Source organism: Callithrix jacchus, chromosome 17 (assembly GCF_049354715.1).
Source record: "Callithrix jacchus isolate 240 chromosome 17, calJac240_pri, whole genome shotgun sequence".
Taxonomy (NCBI): Eukaryota; Metazoa; Chordata; class Mammalia; order Primates; family Cebidae; genus Callithrix; species Callithrix jacchus.
The window spans coordinates 81418577-81438455 of NC_133518.1; the positions used below are offsets into that span (position 1 = coordinate 81418577).

Here is a 19879-nt window from a genome sequence, read left to right on the forward strand (position 1 = left end):
CTTGACTTCGTGATCTGCCTGCATCGGCCTCCCGAAGTGCTGGGATTACAGGCGTGAGCCACCATGCCTGGCCTATAATTTTTTAATACTGTTCTCTGTTGTGTATATTTGAAAATCTCCCTAATAAAAACCCTTTTAAAAAGTCAATCCAGAAAGTAGAAAGCACTATACTGTATTTGCAAGAAAACTGTGATCAGGGAGAGCTGGATATTTTCCTAGCACCAGCAGTTGCCTTTCTGTCTTACATATTAATATTTTTGTAGGTCATGCTTTACCCCTTCCTCCATCTGCTCTACCTGCCACTGAGTCTATAGATTCCATAACAAGACAGAATTCAAGAGAGAGAGAAGAAGAGCTGGAATTAATAGATCAGTTGCGTAAAGTATGTACATTACCTTTGATTTATACTTTTTCAGTGTTATTGCTATAGACCATAATCCTGCAATCACTTCTTCATTTGACACGTAATCTTAATTTATTTTTTTTAGACAGAATCTCACTCTGTCACCCAGGCTGGAGTTCAGTTGCATGATCCTGGCTCACTGTAGCCTATGCCTCCTGGGTTCAAGCAGTTCTTCTGCCTCAGCCTCCCAAGTAGCTGGGATTACAGGTGCTCATTACTATACCCAGCTAATTTTGTATTTTCAGTAGAGAAGGGGTTTCACCATGTTGGCCAGGCTAGTCTCAAACTCCTGACCTTAGGTGATGCACTGGTCTCAAACTCCCAAAGTGCTGGGATTACAGCGTGAGCCTCCATGCCCAGCTGTAATTTTTAGTGGAATTAACAAGTACCCACTGTGTGCTGTGTTTTGTGACGAATGTAAAACATTTTGCTATTAAGGAAATTATTTTCAGCTGTTTACTTAGAATATGAGGTGGTTTATTCTATAAAGCTCAATTCCTAGCCCTATTCATTTAAATTTTTTTTCTACTTCATGTTATAAAGAGATATTGTAAGAGTAATAATTTATATGTGCGTACACATTTATATAAATATCACACTTATACACACATAGTGATTTGCTCTTTATTTTGGGATTGAAAGAGAATCTAGGTTTTTTTTTTTTTATCAGAAAGTTGTAAATGAATTTTTGTTGTACTTTGTACCATTGTGGCCTGGCTGCCATACATATGTATTAGATTTCCTTAAGTTAGACTTAGGATGGAGGGATAAAATGGATAATGTGGTACTTACTTCCTTTTTATCTTGTTTTTTTAAATTAAGTAGATTTCATTATAACTCCCTTATGTCCTATGTGTCAGTCATTCTTGAGTTAATATATTTACCTGTTTTTTGTTCTTTCAGCATATTGAGTACCGGTTGAAAGTATCCCTGCCTTGTGACCTGGGAGCAGCTCTAACTGATGGCGTTGTTCTCTGCCACTTGGCCAATCATGTGCGACCTCGATCTGTCCCAAGCATTCATGTTCCTTCACCAGCTGTAGTAAGTTTATGATGCTAAAAAGCCTTGGCTATTCATCAGAGATGGGTTAAGCACATTGGGCAGACATTTGTTAAGCATTGTGGTAGATATTAAGGATACAGATATAAAGAGTCCAGTCTCTACCTTCCTGGTCTCACTTCTACTAGATAAGAAATAGACACGTATACAATAACTTAGTGTAGTGTGATAAATGTAAGACAGTCATGTACAATGTGTGCTATAGGGATACAAAAAGGAACCACTTAACTCTGCCTAGAGAGTTCAGGGAAGCCTTCCCAGAGCAGGTAAAATTCGAGCTTACTCTTGAGGTATAAGAAGGAATTTTCCAGCAGTACAGAGAGGGAAGAAGGCATTCTGGGCATAGGATTTCTAGATTCAAAAGCTAAGGAAAGTTATGTTACTTAAGGAGTTGGTAAATCGTTGAGAATGGATCATGCACAGGTTTGTGAATATAAATAGGAAGTGCGGGTAAAGCTAGAGAGGTAAGCTGGGGCCATGGTACAAGGCCTTATGAACCATGTCAGGAACGTTTACCCTAGTATAGACAATGAGGAAACACTGAATTTAAGAGGGAATACCGTGATTATAATTGCAGTTTAGAATGAGGAATCTAGTCTGGGCATGGTGGCTCATGCTTATAACCTTTGGGAGGCTGAGGCAGTCGGATCGCTTGAGCCCAGGAGTTTGAGACCAGCCAGGACACGTGGCAAAACCCTGTCTCTACCAAAAATACAAAAAAATTAGCTGGACATGGTGGTATGCACCTATAGTCCCAGCTACTCAAGAGGCTGAGGTGAGAGTATCACTTGAGTATCACAGGAGTTCGAGGATGCAGTGAGCTGTGATTGCACCAGTGCACTCCAACCTAGGTGACAGAGCAAGACCCTATCTCAAAGCAAAAAAAAAAAAAAAAAAAAGGAATGATGCATCTAGGTGCTAAGTGAGAAATGGGTAAATTAAAGGTGGTACACTGGAAAGATCCCCAAGCCAGAGTCAGTGGTCATGCCTATAGTTCCAGCTACTTGGGAGTCTGAGGCATGAGGATGCTATGATCCCAGGAGTTTGAGACTAGCCTGGGTGATACAGCAAGATCCTGTTTCTTAAAAGACAAAACAAGAGGCCAGGCACAGTGGCTCACATCTTTAATCTCAGCACTTTGGTAGGCCGAGGCTGGTGGATCACCTGAGGTCAGGAGTTCGACCTTGACAGCATGGTGAAACCCTGTCTCTACTAAAAATACAAAATTCGCTGGGTGTGGTGGCATGCACCTGTAGTCCCAGCTACTCAGGAGGCTGAGCCAGGAGAATCGCTTGAACCCAGGAGGTGGAGGCTGCAGTGAGCCAAGATTGCACCAGCCTGGGCAAGACAGAGCAAAACTTGTCTCAAGAAAAAGAAAAAAGAAAAGAAAGATGCCCATTTAAAAGGGTATTGTATTAGTCCAGGCTAGAAAGCTAACAAGCCTGGTATAATAGGGCAGTGAGAGAGAAGATTATTCAGAGGTAAAATTGACATGATCTAGGGATCAACCGTAGGTGGAAGATGAGGGAGAAAATGCATTCAGGATACCTGGCAGGTTTTCTTTGTCCAGGTGTAGACATCAGTATCAGGATAGCAATCTGCAGAAGAACAGGTTTTGGGTTGACACACCCATCCTCTTTTTTCTTCACATTTTTTTTCTTTTTTTTGAGACGGAGTCTTGCTCTGTCACCAAGCTGGAGGGCAGTGGTGCAATCTTGGTTCACTGCAACCTCTGCCTCCCGGGTTCAAGCGATTCTTCTGCTTCAGCCTCCTGAGTAGCTGGGACTACAGGTGCATGCCACCATGCCCAGCTAATTTTGTATTTTTGGTAGAGATGGGGTTTCACCGTGTTGGCCAGGATGGTCTCCATCTCTTGACCTTGTGATCTGCCCGCCTTGGCCTCCCAAAGTGCTGGGATTACAGGTGTGAGCCACCATTGTCCGGCCTTTCTTCACATTTTTAGTATGAAAAAATTTCAACCTTTAGAGTATTTGAAAGACTCATACAGTAAATACTATTAAAGTTTATACCTAGATCTGGCATTTCTTGCATTGTGCTGTACTTAGGTATCTGTATTTGTATGTGCATTTTAATTACACCATCCAGAGCTTACAGATGTCATATTCTTTTCCCCCAAGGTATTTCAGGGAACTGTCCTAAGCCACCTTGCTCTTCCCACTAGCCTACAGGCAGTGACTGACAAGCATGGGGCTTGTCCTCCTACCTCAGGGAGGGAGTGTCATGCAGTTTATACTTGTGAGGTCCCTGTGGGATTAAGCTGAAGCTGAGGAGATAGGCGGGAGGATCACTTGCAGCCAGGAGTTTAAGACCAGCCTGGGAAATATAGTGAGAGCCCATCTCTACAAAACACTTTAAAAATTAGGTGTGCACCTACTACTTAGGAAACTGTTGTGGGAGGATCACTTGGGCCCAGGAGTTCGATGCTGCAGTGAGCCACAGGCATGCCACTGCACAACAACTTGGGCAACAGAGTGAGACCCCGACCCTAAAAAAGAAAGACAGACTGAAAGGAAATGAACCAAGTGTTGTAGTTATATTTAAATAATGAACTATGGGTAAATAATTTTTTTGGCTGTTCCTCCAAGTTTTCTTTAGTGCAGGGGTCCCCATCCCCTAGGCCACAAATGGGTACCAGTCTGTGGCCTGTTAGGAACTGGGCCGCACAGCAGGAGGTGAGCAGTGGGCCCGTGAGCAAAGCTTCATCTGTATTTACAGGTGCTCCCCATCACTCACATCACTACCTGAGCTCTGCCTCCTGTCAGATCAGCAGCAACATTAGATTCTTACAGGAGCATGAACCTGTTGTGAACTGTGCATGCAAGGAGGGATCTAGGTCATGTGCTCCTTATGAGAATCTAATGCCTGATGATCTGTTACTGTCTCCCATCACCCCCAGATGAGACTGTCTAGTTGCAGGTAAAGAAGCTCAGGGCTCCCATCGATTCTGCATTATGGTAGATTTCATTATGTATGATTATTTTATTACATATTTCAATGTAATAATAGAAGCCAGGCATGGGCTCACACCTGTAATCCCAGCACCACTTTGGGAGGCTGAGGTGGGCAGATCATGAGGTCAGGAGTTCAAAACCAGCCTGTCCAATATGGTGAAACCTTGTTTCTACTAAAAATACAGAAGTTAACTGGGTGTGGTGATGTGTGCCTGTAGTCCCAGCTACTCAGGGGGCCAAGGCAGAAGAATCACTTGAACCCAGGAGGTGGAGGTTGTAGTGAGCCATGATTGCGCCACTGAACTCCAAATGAAGTGCACAATAAATGTAATGTGCTTGAATCATCCTGAAACCATTTCCCTAACCCCACCCTTGGTCCATGGAAAAATTGTCTTCCATGAAACCAGTCCCTGGTGCCAAAAAGGTTGAGGGCTGCTGCCTTAGTGTTTTATTGTTTTAAAATGGAAAAAAATTGTTGTTCTTTCAAAATTTTTCTGCTTTGTACTTGCCTTATAAAATCAAAGCCATTGTCAAGTTGGGGGTGACAAACTACTGTCCACAGGCCAGCACTTATTTTTGTAAGAAAGTTTCATTGGAACCCAGCCTCAGTTTTTTGTTTGTATATTGTCTACAGTTGCTTTCAAGCTCCTGGTAGAATTGAGTAGTTGCAAGAGTTCTGTTTGTTTTTGAGATAAGAGTTTCACTCTTGTTGCCCAGGCTGGAGTGCAATGGCACGATCTCATATCACTGCAACTTCTGCCTCCTGGGTTCAAGTGATTCTCGTGCCTCACCCTCCCGAGTAGCTGGGATTACAGGCATGTGCCACCACATCTGGCTAATTTTTGTATTACTAGTAGAGACAGCGTTTCTCCTTGTTGGTCAGGCTGTTCTCAAACTCCTGACCTCAAGTGATATGCCCGCCTTGGCCTCCCAAAGTGCTGGGATTACAAGCGTGAGCCACTGCGCCCAGCATTGCAATAGTTCTTATGGCCCTCAAGACTAACATTTGTTATTTGATCCTTTAAGAAAAAGTTTGCTGACCCTCTGGTCTACAGCATTGAGAGTCATGAAGCGATTGGCAAGAGTATTTTTAAAGTTAGGAAATACAAACAAACAAAAACCAAACAAACAAAGAATTAAAAATAGAAAAAAATTAAAAACAAAAAAAAAGAATAAAAAAAAAATAAAGTTAGGAAATATTTTTAAATGTTGCTAGTAGGCTGGACACAGCAGCTCAGGCCTCTCATCCCAGCACTTTGGGAGGCTGAGTCAGGCAGATTGCTTGAACTCAGGAATTCAAGACCAGCCTGGGCAACGTGGTGAAACCCTGTATCTCCCAGTTACCCAGGTGTGATGGCACACAAGTATAGTCCCAGCTACTCGGGAGGCTAAGGTGGGTGGATTACCTGAGCCCGGGAGGTCAAGGATACAGGGAGCCAAGCTCGCACCACTGCATGCCAGCCTGGGTGACAGAGCAAGACCCTGTTCCAAAAACAAAACTTTCTAGTAACACATTTTTTTCCCTCATTTCAGCCTAAATTAACAATGGCGAAATGCAGGCGAAATGTGGAGAATTTCCTAGAAGCTTGTAGAAAAATTGGTGTACCTCAGGTAATACATTTTTCATTTTATATGTTGCCTAAATACACTTGGGTGTCCTAAAATTTTAGAAATGCAAATCTCTAAAATCTTATAGGACTGAGTTAAGTTGATCATAACTAAAATGATTTTATGTTACAAGAGTCAATATACTTTTGAACAGTTTATTTCCAAGGACCACATGAAGAAATTATAAATGTATAAATTTGAATAATTATAAGTAATCTAAAATAATTGTTCTATTTTCCTAAACTTCCCCACTTGCTATTTGACTTGTATATAATTACATACACAACTAAATATATCCTTCAAAAACTAAGTATATCCCAGATTGAGAATGCTGCAGTTGGCTTTAGTGTTTTAACACTTGGTTTAATACTTTTTAAAATGTTAATTTTGAAATAATTTTAGACGTACAGAAATGTTGAAAAACTAGCATAGAGTTTCTTTATATAGCTCACTCAACTTCTTTAACGTTAACTAATGTCTAATCCAAACATAGGACAGTTATTGAAACGAAGTCACACTAGAACAATATGGTTAACAGAATTGCAGGCTTTATTCGGATTTCATCAGTTTTTCCACTAAACTCCCATTCTTTGGAGTCTGGCATATTGTTGTCCTGCTATTAGGACTCATTGCCTTCAGCTCAGTTATAACTTTATTGCCCTTTAATATTACAAATAAGTTTATATATAGATGTGATTGGGGAAATGAACTTGATATACTCTTATTCAATAACCCTCTTAAAAAGCAATGAAACCAACTAAGCATTGTACTATTAAGGAATATTATATGGTATGTAGTCAGATTTAAAGAAATTAACAGCTTGGTGTCGTGCGATACTTTTTCATTAACCACAACCATTCCAAGTCTCGTAACATATTTTGTCTAGCCTGCAAGGAGAAAAACATGACTCTTTTCTATCACCTTCTTAAAGAGCTATCTGTAACTCAGGATTGGTCCCTGGGCTCACCAGCAACTCCACAGTCTCTCTCTGAGTTAAGCTCCTGTTCCTGTAGCTTTCATGACAGTGACTCTGTTTACCCAGTTCACCATTCCTCTTTCTAACTAACCAGGAGTTAAAGAGGTCACAGCGTCATTTGTCAAAAGAATGACCTTGTCTTTCAGCTCTTTCACATGTTACAAAGTGAAAGAGAGCATGCCCAGCTTCGTAGAGCATTCGTGTTAGCCAGCAGGATTCCCAGGATTGTTTTCTCTATGAAGGTAGATCATCATTCTATTTATTTTTTACTTTTTTGTTTTGATGTTTTTTCATTTTTTTAACCTGAGTTTTAAAATAATGGAAATTTGGCCAGGGGTGGTAATTCAGGCCTGTAATCCCAGCATTTTGGAAGGCCAAGGTAGGCAGATCACGAGGTCTAAAGATCGAGATTAGCCTGGCCAAAATGGTGAAACCCCGTCTCTACTAAAAATACAAAAATTAGCTGGGTGTGGTGGCACACACCTGTAATCCCAACTACTCAAGAGGCTGAGGCAGAAGAATCACTTGAACCTCTGAGGCAGAGGTTGCAGTGAGCCAGGATTGCACCACTGCACTGCACCCCCACCTGGTAACAGAGTGAGACTCCATCTCAAAAAAGAAAAAAGGAAATTTACATAAAGTGGCAGTTAATAAAGACCTTTTTGATTCCTATGGACAAATTCAAAGCAAAATTTTTATTTTTATGTTATTTTATAAAGGCTCATCATATTTCAGAACAAACCTTTCTGCTTTTCTTTCTTTCTTTTTTTTTTTTTTGAGACTGAGTCTCTCTCTGTTACCCAGGCTGGAGTGCAGTGATGCTATCTCAGTTCACTGCAATCTCCACCTCCTGGGGTCAAATGATTCTCCCGCCTCAGCCTCCCAAGTAGCTGGGATTACAGGTGTCTGCCACCACTCGTGGCTATTTTTTTTTTTTTTGCATTTTTAGGTTTCACCATGTTGACTAGGCTGGTCTCGAACTCCTGAACTCAGGTGAGCCACCCACCTTGGTCTCGCAAAGTACTGGGATTACAGGCGTGAGCCGCTGCCTCCGGCCTTAGAACAAACCTTTTTAACTATTTTAAGAGAGCACTTAATATGGTTTCTAATGAAATAACATACATTCTTTTAGACAAGTATGTTATAACAGTCATGTGCACATTAGTGTTCAGTTCTTCCCTTTCACTTCCTGAAGAAGTTCTTGCTTACACAAACATCCAGTTTCTGCTCTAGTTCCCTACCACATTGTCTTTAAACAAAGAGACTATGGCATGGGTTGGTGCAGAGAATGGGAACCACAAAATAGATAGGGGAGTGCTGAAAATGGCCCCACTCAAGTCATGGTGACTTAGCCTATGTCAAAACCTGTTAAAAGTACTGTTTACCAGCAATTGCAGTCATTATACCTGTCCACTGGGCTTTCAGAAGTATCCTCTGTCTCTGAGATTTAAAGTCCCCCTACATTGGAATTCTTGCAGTATGTTCCCACCATCAGTCAACAAAATACAAAACAGTGTGCCTTAAAATACGCATTTAAGTCGGTATTTGCCACGCGGTGGTTGATGATGTTTATTATGGGCCAGCCTGCCCCTGTTGCTCCCAGAGCTGTGCTGTTGGAAGGCAAGTACAGAGAAAAAAAATACAGTTTTAAAAGACAAGGTCTTTTTCCAGAGTGGTTAGACTGAGGTTCTTACACATCCTTCCTCCCTCTCACCACAAAGAGGAAGTGGACATTCTCTGTAGGCCGCCTCTTCCTTCTCCCCTTCTGCCGTCCACCCAAGTCCCTACCACCACAAGCACTACCAGTTTTAGATGGGTTGCTAATATGCTGCTACTACTGCTGAAAACTTAATCATTTGTCTAGGACAAAGTGAAGGGAAGTGAACCAACGCACAAACTTGTAGGTTCGAACTAGCATTCTTAGGCCCTTCTGCCACAGGAGGAGAAACTTCTACCCCTTCTTCCTTTTTCTCCTGTACTTCTGGTCATTCTGGCCTTTACCTACACATGACTTGAAAAGAAAATTGAGAATGTAATCATGATCACTTCTGAAAATGTAAAACAGAAAATGGTATTATAAATATTTTTGTCAAATTCTATACCCAAATAGGATATATAAAGGCAAATAATTTCCCTTCTGTGTATACGTTTTTTATACAAGTTAACCTATGAATGAAATATTAAAGAACAAGGCAATTATTAAAAACCTCTGATAATATTGGCCATATGGGTATTCGTTTTACTTTTATGCTTTTATTAAATATGCTACATTCAAAAAAACTGTAATAATGGGTGATGAAAAACCTATATCTGAGTCCAGTTTCTTTTGTCCGAGAATTGTCATACATTATGTGTTAAAGAATGTCCTCCTGTTGTCAAGTCCAGTAATGTTTGTATTTATTTAGTTAATTTTTGCAATCTCTGAAATGGGGGATGATCTCTGAGTCTGAGGCCGCTAACAGCTCTACATTCATTTTGAACATATTTGTGATCCGGACTTGGTTAAGATTAAAAAACAGAAAGAATGGAAATTTACATAAATTGGTAGTTAGCAAAGACCTTTTTGATTCCTATGAATAAATTCAAAGCAAATTTTTCATTTTTATGTTATATTGTTTTATAAAGTCTCATCATCTTTTAGAATAAACCTTTTCGCTTTCCTTTTTTTATTTTTTTTGAGACAGAATCTCGCTGCATCACCCAGGCTAGAGTGCAGTGGTGCTATCTCAGCTCACTGCAATCTCCACCTCCTGATTTTTAGAGGAACGCCAAATTATTCAGTGCATTTGGCTTCTAGGTGGTAAATTTCCCCCTGATCTTGAGGCTTTCCTCAGCCTTTGAACTTCTTTGATGTACCTGGCATTCCCGAAAATGCCCCGCTCCTCAGCCTGCCCCAGTTTTTGTCCTTGCTTTCTGACCTACTCTTTGTTTGTTTGTTATTAGAGAAGAATGAGTCAGGAAAGAGGTTGCTTCATACAAACCTCACTACTTTCAGGCCTCACACAACTCTAAACCAACACTCACTTCTGTGTATTGTGTTCTGAATGTTCACACTAGTCACCAGATTTATTTTGCGATTTGGTAGTGAGATCAAGCTCAGCACATAGAAGATTCTTTGTAGTTTGGGTTTTCAGCATTTTATTTTTGTTCCTCGTAAAAATGTTACAGGATGTGTATGTGTGAATATGACTGAGATGATCATATTGAATTCTATACTCAAATCTGCATTTCTGATCCACTGACTTTGTTTTTCTGTTTTCCTTTCCTGCTCACACTTTGGACAGGACAATCTTTGTTCCCCTTCTGACATCCTTCAGCTAAACCTCAGCGTTAAAAGAACTGTTGAAACACTACTTTCTCTTGGGGCACACTCAGAAGAATCCAGTTTTGTCTGTCTCTCTATCCAGCTTCTGGGTTTTGTGGCATTTTACTGTACTGTCATGTTAACTCTCTGTATGCTTTATTACCGGCTCTTCCCCTCTAGCTGAAAGATTGCACTCCAGTGACTTTCCACCTCATTCCTGGGCTTGATCAAGGAGGTTTGTTTCTCATTCAGAATTACTTACACACGTGCTTTTTCTCCCCATCGGCCCTCAAAGAGCTAACCAGTAAAGTAGATAAATCCTTTCCTTATATGTGCAGATGAGCAGCCCATCACGTTAGTAAATATTTATAATTAACAAAGAGTAAAAGACCAACATTTTTTCCTCCTGGTCATCCATCCATTCTCCTGGACTACCGCCTTGACTCTCTTACCATAAATGCTGAAGCATGTTTACTAATACAATTCTGAACCTGTACTTCGAATATAATATGTAGAACTTGTTTCCAAGTCACACAACACAACTCCCATCTGGCCATTTTTCCGTGCCTCAGCACAAGTGCTGAAATTGTGGAGTTACTGAACATTCTCAGCAGCTGCTCATGAGGAGAGTCGTCGTGCCTTTTCTGATTCTGGCAGTACCCAGTCACTTAGATTTGTACTTTGAACCGTGTCCTGACATCCTGAATTCTCCCTTTATCGGTTGGCACAAGTCCATCTAAGCATTTGTGGTTTGGACATTTGGAAGGTATCGGCCATTTAATCTTAATAATTTTAGTTTGGTCAGAATGTTCAGTTTAAAGATCATGTACATTCTCTAGACTGCTATTCTGAGCCCAGTGTATACATTTTAAGTGGTGCACAGTGAGCAGACGGGCTGGAGCCGACCTTTCAGGCTGGGTACCTGTCCAGATTTGCTGTGTTTGTTATGTGTAACTGAGATTTACTCCCAGGATTCTGTTTAAAATCAGAGTTTATGTAATTTCTAATATATTCAAACCATCTTAATAATGAAACAGCAGGTGAAGTGCTAGGCAGCAGTCTCTGTTCTGTGCTCAAGGCACTGAATACTGTCTAGCTCTTTCACAATGCTTAGTATTGAGCTGCCAGACATCAATGCTTGAAACTACTTATAATTGCAGTTAGACTCTAGTTTCATAAATGGTGTTTCTGAACATTCAGGAGCCTTCTGAAGTCTGTTAAGATTGGGATAAAGGCTGAACTCAAGTGTGACGAGAGATTGTGAGGAACACAAGATCCTGTTGTAGAATTCAGCCTGAGGGTCTTACTGGTTTGGTTTTCTTCCATATTAAATGGGACAACTCTTTTAACAGGTGAAAAGACTGTTCACTGTTAATGCTGAAACAGTAAACGCTGTGATGGTGAAAGCTTCGATTTTCTGTATTAATAGTGCCTTTCAGAGTTTGGGGACTTGGGATGGTTTTGTTTTTAAGATGTCTCTAAGTCAGAAATCATTCTCAAAGTTTTGTAGAGTTTTGTCCCTTTAAAAAAAAAAACACTTGTTAAAACCACACAGGCTCTCATGTGGGTTAGGAGTTATAATTGAACATTCTCTTGAGAACACACAGCACTCCCTCTAACCTAACTGGAAGGTAAGCGTGCTCTAGAAAGCATAGGCTTCTAAGTGTAAACACCCGGCTGCACAGATCCCAGGGCGCCACTGAGAGGAAGGGACTGGGGAGTCAGCCTTGGAGAAAGCATATCTCTTCTGAGAGCAGAACCTCGGTAGGTTAATTTTAAATACAGTGTATCTAGACTTGCGGTGGCACTCCAAGTATTTCTGCAAAGTTGCTAGTTTTATTTGATCAAAAGATTAAGATTACAGTTACCTCATTATATCAAAATAAGTATTAAATAAAAAGTAAGAAGCACAAGTACCAATAACTGCCTCAGAAATACTTGTTATATTTTTTATTGTAACTGATTTTGTAAAAATTTTCTAGTAATATAGTGTCGTGAAAAGCAAAAAAAAAAACAAAAAAACAAAAACAACAAAAAAGCCTAGTTGTCTTCTTTAACAAACATGTATAATCTTTTTTTAGTGGAATCAGAATTCTATATTCTGTTCTTTCTAAGAGTAATCTCTTTTCTTTCTGAGTAATCTTTTAAACAGAAAGCCAGTGCTAAATGCTGCTCTTAAGATTTGCCTTTTTTTCTCACAAGAAAGGATTAACCAGACAAATTATGCATACAAGCTGGATATATTTAACTTCCTTAAACAAACATTGTAAACACTTTTCACATATTGGTAATCAAGATGTTCCTGCCTAAGCTTACATAGGAGTTCTCTGCCACAAATCAGGCTAGTAAATAAATACTTTACCTTTTCAAATATAATTTCTTTTTAATTCTGTACTTCAGATTTTTAATTCAGACTGAGCCTTCCGTGAATTACTCAAAATAGAGGGAAGTTTCTCAAACACATCCAAATCTCAAGAGCTCCGGATACACTGAGTTTCTTGCTCTGCCTGAGAACCCTGGTTTTTATAGTCATTATTATAATGCAGATAGTACAGAACTCATGCAGGTTGAGTTATGTTTGAAACTATCTTGCATTCCTATGGTAGGGAATTTACAAAGTATTTTCTCCTAAAATATAATCTCTTTGAGTCTTGAGCCATCTGGTAGTGTGGAATTGTTTTTCTATTTTTCACCTGCCTATTTTATAGATCTGCATTGACCTTTTATTTATCAGAGATAAAGGATGTTATTTTCATGCTACAGTATTGCTTTTCCTCTGTTGTATGTATAAATGTATGCTACTTGTCACTTTTCCAATTTTCAAAATGACCTGTATGTATTTTTAGTTGTATTAATAAAGTGACAGTGAGTGTCAGACACCATTGCTATCTAACTTATTTATACTGAAGTCAGTTTCCCAGGTACTACATTTTCCTATCTTAATTGATTATTATGAAGGGAAGAAGCGTTTATTTTTTCCTTTCAGTTCTATGATATTCATCTGATTTTCTTTTTTGTTTGTGTTTATGTTACGTTGTCCCATTTCAGGAGCAATTATGTTTGCCTCTCCACATTTTAGAAGAGAAAGGTTTGAGCCAGGTTGCAGTGACGGTCCAGGCTCTCCTGGAACTTGCCCCACCCAAGCAACAGCAGCACCAGTTATCTGCTGTTTAAGGATTCGCAGGACCTTGGGCACTGGCCTGGTCAAAACAAGGAACAGAACCACGTGGTTGCTGCTGCCAGCTGTCTGCTTAAACAAAGCTCTTAATGTGTTCTCAGAAGGGACTGTTTCCATGATTCCTAACAGGAATATTTTGCTTCATTTCTCCATTTTAGGGGAGGTTATATCCATTTCCACTGAATTTTTTTTTTTTTTTTTTTTTTTTACAAAGACACTGTTGGCTTTGTAAATGAAACTTATCTCATTACTGAAAACCCAACACCTAACCTGACTGTGCTTTCTGAGAGAGCAGGCTTATTTCACATACCGAGTTAGGCACAAGCGTGCTCTGCTGTTGTTTTTACCTGCTCTCCAGACAGCTATTCTGCTGTTTTCTAAACTCCGTTGTTCATTAGAATCTCCTAGAGTATTTGTTACATTCAGTAGATCTGGGGTAAGCCCTAGGAATCTGCATTTTTAATAACCACTGTCCTTTTGTTTTGAGAAGCAGTCCTGCTCTGTCACCCAGGCTGGAGTGCAGTTGCCTGATCTCGGCTCACTGTAACCTCTGCCTCTCAGGTTCAAGCAATTCTCTTCCCTCAGCCTTCCAAGTAGCTGGGACTACAGGCACATGCCACCACACCTGCCTGATTTTTTTGTATTTTTAGTAGAGACGGGGTTTCACCATGTTTGCCAGGCTGGTCTCAAACTCCTGACCTCAAATGATTTATCCGCCTCGGCCTCCCAAAATGCTGGGATTACAGATGTGAGCCACCACGCCCGGCCCATTGCACGTGTTTTTTATGTAGGGGAAACCACTGCTCAAAGCTAGATTTTGTATGTTTGGGGAGAAGGGCAATTCCCCCACTGCATTTTTTAGCCACATTTAAAATGAAACGCTGTATGACAGTGAGTTAGACTATTCTGTCAGAGGCAAAGGAAAAATAATATAGAAGGCCTAGATTTTGCATAGTATTTTCTTTTTTTTTTTAAAGAGTTGGGGGTCTTGCCGTATTGCCCAGGCTAGCCTGAAACTCCTAGGCTCAAGTGATCCTCCTGCCTCAGCCTCCCAAAGTGCTGGGATTACTGGAGTGACCTACTGGGCCTGGTCCAAATTTTGCATAGTGAAACAGTGAAACAGATACGGTTGTATTTAAGGTCAGTGTTCTAGGCCTCCCTTCACGTCCAGTCCATCACAGAGGGTGGTCCTATGTCATCCTGTTACCTAGACATTATAAAGAAGCCCTTTTACACGGGTTCCAGATTCTTAAGCTGAGAGCGCACTGCTTGGTGTCATCTGCATTGATCTCTCAGCCTCCCCACTGCCCTCCTCATGCTGCTCCTCGACACCTGGGCCTGCAGACACATTGCAGCACGTACACTTCTAGCTTGGAAGAGGCAAGTTTTTTATATTTCCTGCAGGGAACTGCCAGTTTTTGTGGCTTAATTAAAGCACTTACGGCATCTTAAAAACAGCTTCCTCCCGTTCCCCATGTGGCTTCACCACTAGTGCCTTCATATACTCAGTTATGGGTGGAGGAAAGAGCTCAGGGGCTCACACACACAATCAGGAGCCTTTCTTCATGTTTCACCTACTTGGGTTTTCCTTCCCCTGCATTTGAACCCCATTTAGTTGGTGATACCTTTTGGTGCTAACTGCCTTTGTAAAACAAGTAAATTAAGTGGAAGATATTAGTTATCTATTTTTTTTTTTCTGTAGTTGTTAACTGTTCTGGATTTTCTTTCCCAATGCATGCATTTGGGCATAATGTCATCCCTCTTTTTATCATGTAAATGACCATTTAAAAGTAGCTTTGCATGAGTATCTGGTTAAAGTAATATTTTCTTCCTTGTTCTTGCAGAGAAACAAGTTCAGCAGAACATTACCTCTTTGACCAGGTTTAAAGTTGTATAACAGGTTGGGCCCGGTGGGTCATGCCTGTAATCCCAGCATTTTGCGAGGCTCAGCAGGAGGATCAGTTGAGCCCAGGAGTTTGAGAGCAGCCTGGGCAACACAGCAAAACCCTGTCTCCCAAAAATTAAAAAAAATCCAGCTGTGGTGGCACATGCCTGTACTCCCAGCTACTCAGGAGGCTGGGGTGGGAGGCTCACTTGAGCCTGGGAGGTCAAGGCTACAGTGAGCCATGATTGCACCATTGCACTCCAGCCTGAGCAACAGAGTGAGACCCCATCTCTAAAAATAAATTGTATAACATTAAACATCTGCGCTCAATACCCTATCTTATAGAACAAAAGTAAAAATGTCTAAACACTTAGAGCCAGACCCCATTATATTTACAGTTCCCAGCAGACCCATCAACCCTTATATAATTTGTTTAGAATATAGCCATATGTATTTTTAAACTGTACTAGTCAACACTAAGCCTCACTACAGTCTCCAAATTACATGAAATGACACTCAGCAAAGGACAGGATTGTTTTTAACATATTATGCAAGCCAGCCTGGCCAACATGGTGAAAACCTGTCTCTATTAAAAATTAAAAAATTAGCTGGGCATGGTAGCAGGCACCTGTAATCCTAACTACTCGGGCAACTGAGGCACGAGAATCACCTCAACTTGGGAGGCGAAAGTTGCAGTGAGCTGAGATCATGCCACTGCACTCCAGCCTGGGCAACAGAGCAAGACTGCATCTTAAAAAAAAAAAAAAAAAAAAAAAACACACCATATTATGCAAGGAATAATTCTAGAAGACATTATATAATACAGTACTTGCAACATTTGCAACTTATTTTCCCTTAGGAGTAAATGGAAATTTCAACTTACTTCAAATTTTGCACATATTATGAAACATTCTTAATGTATTTTTATCAAAGTAAATCAGATTTGTATTCGAATTGTTAGGAAAAACTGCAGTTTTGGCTGGTAATTGAAGGAAAAATATCAAATACATTGATGTTCTCTTTTTTCTTTCAAACCCTCTGCAGAGGTATGAATTTCTTTTGTATCAAGACGCAAAAACAAATCACGATGCTTTTGTTGGGATAATTTTTGTATTCAGTATTTTGTATGTACCTTTTAAAAAAAAAATTGGAAAGCACAATTCAGTTTAACCTTTAGCTTTGCTTGACTCCAGCATAAGATGAAGATGACCTTGTCACAGTTCCGCTGACCTGAAGCAGTGACCTTCCCAGCACTGACAGTGTCAACAGGCTGAGAGTCCACCCAGCAGAGTCCTTGCCACTGACAGGTTTTCTGTCAGCAGTTTCCAGGATTTCAGACTCACAGTCTATGTTTTACACTCCATTGTTCTCTTGTAATGGCCAGGTCTGGAAACAACCATGGGAAGAGGGCCTTTGTATTCCTCTAGAACACAGAGCAGGAAGGTCTTAGTAGTAGACTACCTTCCTTAAGAGCTATTTAAAATACAGCTAATCGAGGAGTTTGCGATATTTCTTTCTACAGCTCGGCAGTGACTAATGATGTGTGACTCTGCTGATGAGTTTGATGAATTTGTAGAAACTACGCGCTTAAATGGTTATAGAAATGAAGGAAAACATAGATATTTAGAAGCATTTCTATATACACAGTGCAGTGAGATGGTTTACAGCAAGTTTCATTTTATTTCTGAAAATGTTGTAAACATGTAATTAGTGAAAGGTTTTGTAACAAAAACATTGTCCTGTATTTGTATGTCTGTAAATATATTGCATAAGTTCTAAGTATAAATATGTCAATATCATGTGTTATTTTAAATTGCCTGTATGCCACTTTATATGTTGATATTAAAATAAAAGCCAACACTTCAGTGGAGTGTAATAACAGCTGATTGGAGAATGTTCATACCTGAAATATGGTTCCCTTGGCAGAGGTGAATCAAGGAAAGGGCGTGTATTTCCAGAAGGAATGTCAGTAGAAACAGGGGCTTCAGGATAGTCTTTTGAGTTAAAATTGATTTTCTTAATGAAGTACAGATATCAAGGTGGTGCTTTAGGCCGGGCGCGGTAGCTCATGCCTATAATCGCAGCACTTTGGGAGGCCGAGGCGGGTGGATCACCCGAGGTCGGGAGTTCCAGACCAGCCTGACCAATAAGGAGAAACCCCGTCTCTACTACTAAAAATACAAAACTAGCTGTGCGTGGTGGCACATGCCTGTAATCCCAGATACTCGGGAGGCTGAGGCAGGAGAGTCACTTGAATCTGGGAGGCAGAGGTTGCAGTGAGCTGACATTGTGCCTTTGCACTCTAGCCTGGGCAACGAGTGAAACTCCATCTCAAAAAAAAAAAAAAGACTGCTTTATTTGGAGTGAGTGAGATAGAAGCTTAATTCATGAAATGTATGTGACACATTAGGGCAGCTTTTCTCTAGGAATGCTATAGGGAAACCTTAGCATCCCAAGATATTCTGTTTTGACTAATCAAGGCAAGAATGACCTGGTGGGCTCATTTTTTTTTCTAGAGGAAAAGGGAGAATGACAGTCAGCTCTCCTATGTGCCAGGCACAGGTTAGATATTTTTACACGCCTTGTCTATTTTCATCTTAACACTCCATCAAGTGGGAATTGTTGAGTAAGCAAAGCAGGTATTGGCCTGAGTGTTTCACTTGTCACAAATATCTCCAGACTACCCTTCCAGAGAACCTATGTCCTCATCTTTACAGTTTGTAAAGTTTTATATCCTAACATCCTATTTCTAGCTTGTATTTATAATTTGTATCCCTACCTATTTCCCAGAAAAGTTGTGGAAGCAGCTTATAATTGGATATGTATTCCATGCCGTTTTCACCCCAATAAAAACAACGTGAAGATAAATGTCAAAGGCAGGCAGGAACCAACATTTACTAAAACTTCGCTGTGTCTGTGTTATGCGGGACAGCTAATAAACATCATCTTCTAATTCCTACTGAATGCTTTTGCTCATCAGAGTTTTTTCACTACAGACAGTTGGGTAAAAGCGGAATCAGACATTACAGGAATTACTGAAGTTTTAATGCATTGCTGTTACTAAGACAATGAACTGCTTGGTTCTGCTGTGAAAGAGCAAGAAGAATGAATCTTCACAGGACTACCAGAAACTTCTTTACAGCAAGGTATGAGAAAGCCCTAAGTCAATGGTACAATCCTAAATCAGAGAGTGAAATCAGCAGGCTTCGCCTGGGAAACAACCTGTAGATGAGTCACCTGTGATGGTACAAGGTGCTTCTTACTCTCTCCACGCCCTTCCCACCTCCAGAGACCAGAGGAAAAGACAGAAGACAACGTGGTCACTTCTTGCCTCTCTTCCTCCCCTTGCCTTTGCCTTTTCCTTTTGAATCCTTGCTGTCAACTTTGTCTTTAGGCATCCTGAAACCACCAATTTCCTTCCGTATCATAGTGCCTCGCCACCAGGCCTGGATCTGGAAGAGGAAAGGGGGTGAGTACAATGTAAGTTGTACTCACTCACAGAGCGCCTGACAAGCTGCGTTCTGTCCACGTGAAGGATTGTTAGTAAAGTACCTTCTGTGTGAAAAACGGTCTCTGTGCAGCACATGGAAGTGGCAAGGCATGTAGTCACTATAGCCATGCTCTCCCGTCGTGCAGGACCTGGAGCTTAAGCCATGAACTCCAGTGCAGTTCTCAAGGAGTAAAAATGAAAGGAATCTGACTTGGCCTGTTTTTTCTTCATACTTGGAAATCTGACTTCCGCCGGGCACAGTGGTTCACACCTGTAATCCCAACACTTTGGGAGGCACTTGGCATTGTCTACATTTTTGGCCGAGTGTTTGCCTTTGCCCTTGGCCCAGGTAGCTGGTAGGTATGGGTAACCTGGCCTTTCTTCAAGGAAAGCAGTACAAGGAAGTCAGATTTCCTTTTTTTTTTTTTTTCTTGAGACAGAGTCTCGCTCTGTCGCCAGGCTGGAGTGCAGTGGTGCAATCTCAGCTCACTGCAGTCTTCACCTCCTGGGTTCAAGTGATTCTCCTGCCTCAGCCTCCCGAGTAGCTGGGATTACAGGCGCACGCCACCTCACCCAGCTAATTTTTCTATTTTTAGTAGAGATGGGGTTTCGCCATGTTGGCCAGGCTGGTCTTGGTCTCCAGACCTCGTGATCCCCCCACCTCAGCCTCCCAGCGTGCCGGGACATTACAGGCGTGGGCCACCGTGCCCAGTTAATACTGCTTTAACTTTTTGCTTACAAGTATTTTGTGTGATCTGTGACCTGCGGTTTCACCATCACCGATATATACAAGTTCATGTATAACTAAAAAAAAAAAATCTACATTTTTCTAACCTGCTGCTTATCCTTCCCACCTAAGCAGCTTGTATCAGAACCAAGCAGATAGGTGGGGCTGATTTATAAGCAGGTTTTTCAGAAGTAGTAACATATTAAAAAGACTCTGTCAAGAGCTGGTTTTGGTTAGACATAGTATTCTCACATTTCATCTCCAGGCCCAGGTTTTG

At 40.9% G+C, this 19879-nt stretch overlaps 2 protein-coding genes across 65 annotated transcripts in view; one reads left to right on the forward strand and one right to left on the reverse strand.

Annotated features, from left to right (window-relative positions):
* LRCH3 (leucine rich repeats and calponin homology domain containing 3) overlaps window positions 1-18514 on the forward strand; it is a 105922-nt gene extending 87408 nt beyond the window's left edge. For 22 of the 50 annotated variants that reach the window (XM_035278642.3, XM_008984126.5, XM_008984132.5 and 19 more), the window contains 4 exons: window positions 264-382; window positions 1307-1444; window positions 5968-6045; window positions 10303-13199. In XM_035278642.3, coding sequence (XP_035134533.1) covers window positions 264-382; window positions 1307-1444; window positions 5968-6045; window positions 10303-10506 — 539 coding nt within the window. In that variant the 3' untranslated portion in view covers window positions 10507-13199. Of the gene's footprint in view, window positions 1-263; window positions 383-1306; window positions 1445-5967; window positions 6046-7967; window positions 9241-10302; window positions 13200-13370; window positions 17262-18381 lie in introns of those variants that run through there. The other 28 variants (XM_002759777.6, XM_035278638.3, XM_035278636.3 and 25 more) reach the window with 4 other exon arrangements.
* The window catches only part of DRC9 (dynein regulatory complex subunit 9), a 46713-nt gene continuing 43310 nt past the window's right edge, over window positions 16477-19879 (reverse strand). For all 15 annotated transcript variants that reach the window (XM_078354894.1, XM_035278337.3, XM_035278343.3 and 12 more), the window contains one exon: window positions 16477-18837. In XM_078354894.1, coding sequence (XP_078211020.1) covers window positions 18706-18837 — 132 coding nt within the window. In that variant the 3' untranslated portion in view covers window positions 16477-18705. The remainder of the gene's footprint in view (window positions 18838-19879) is intronic.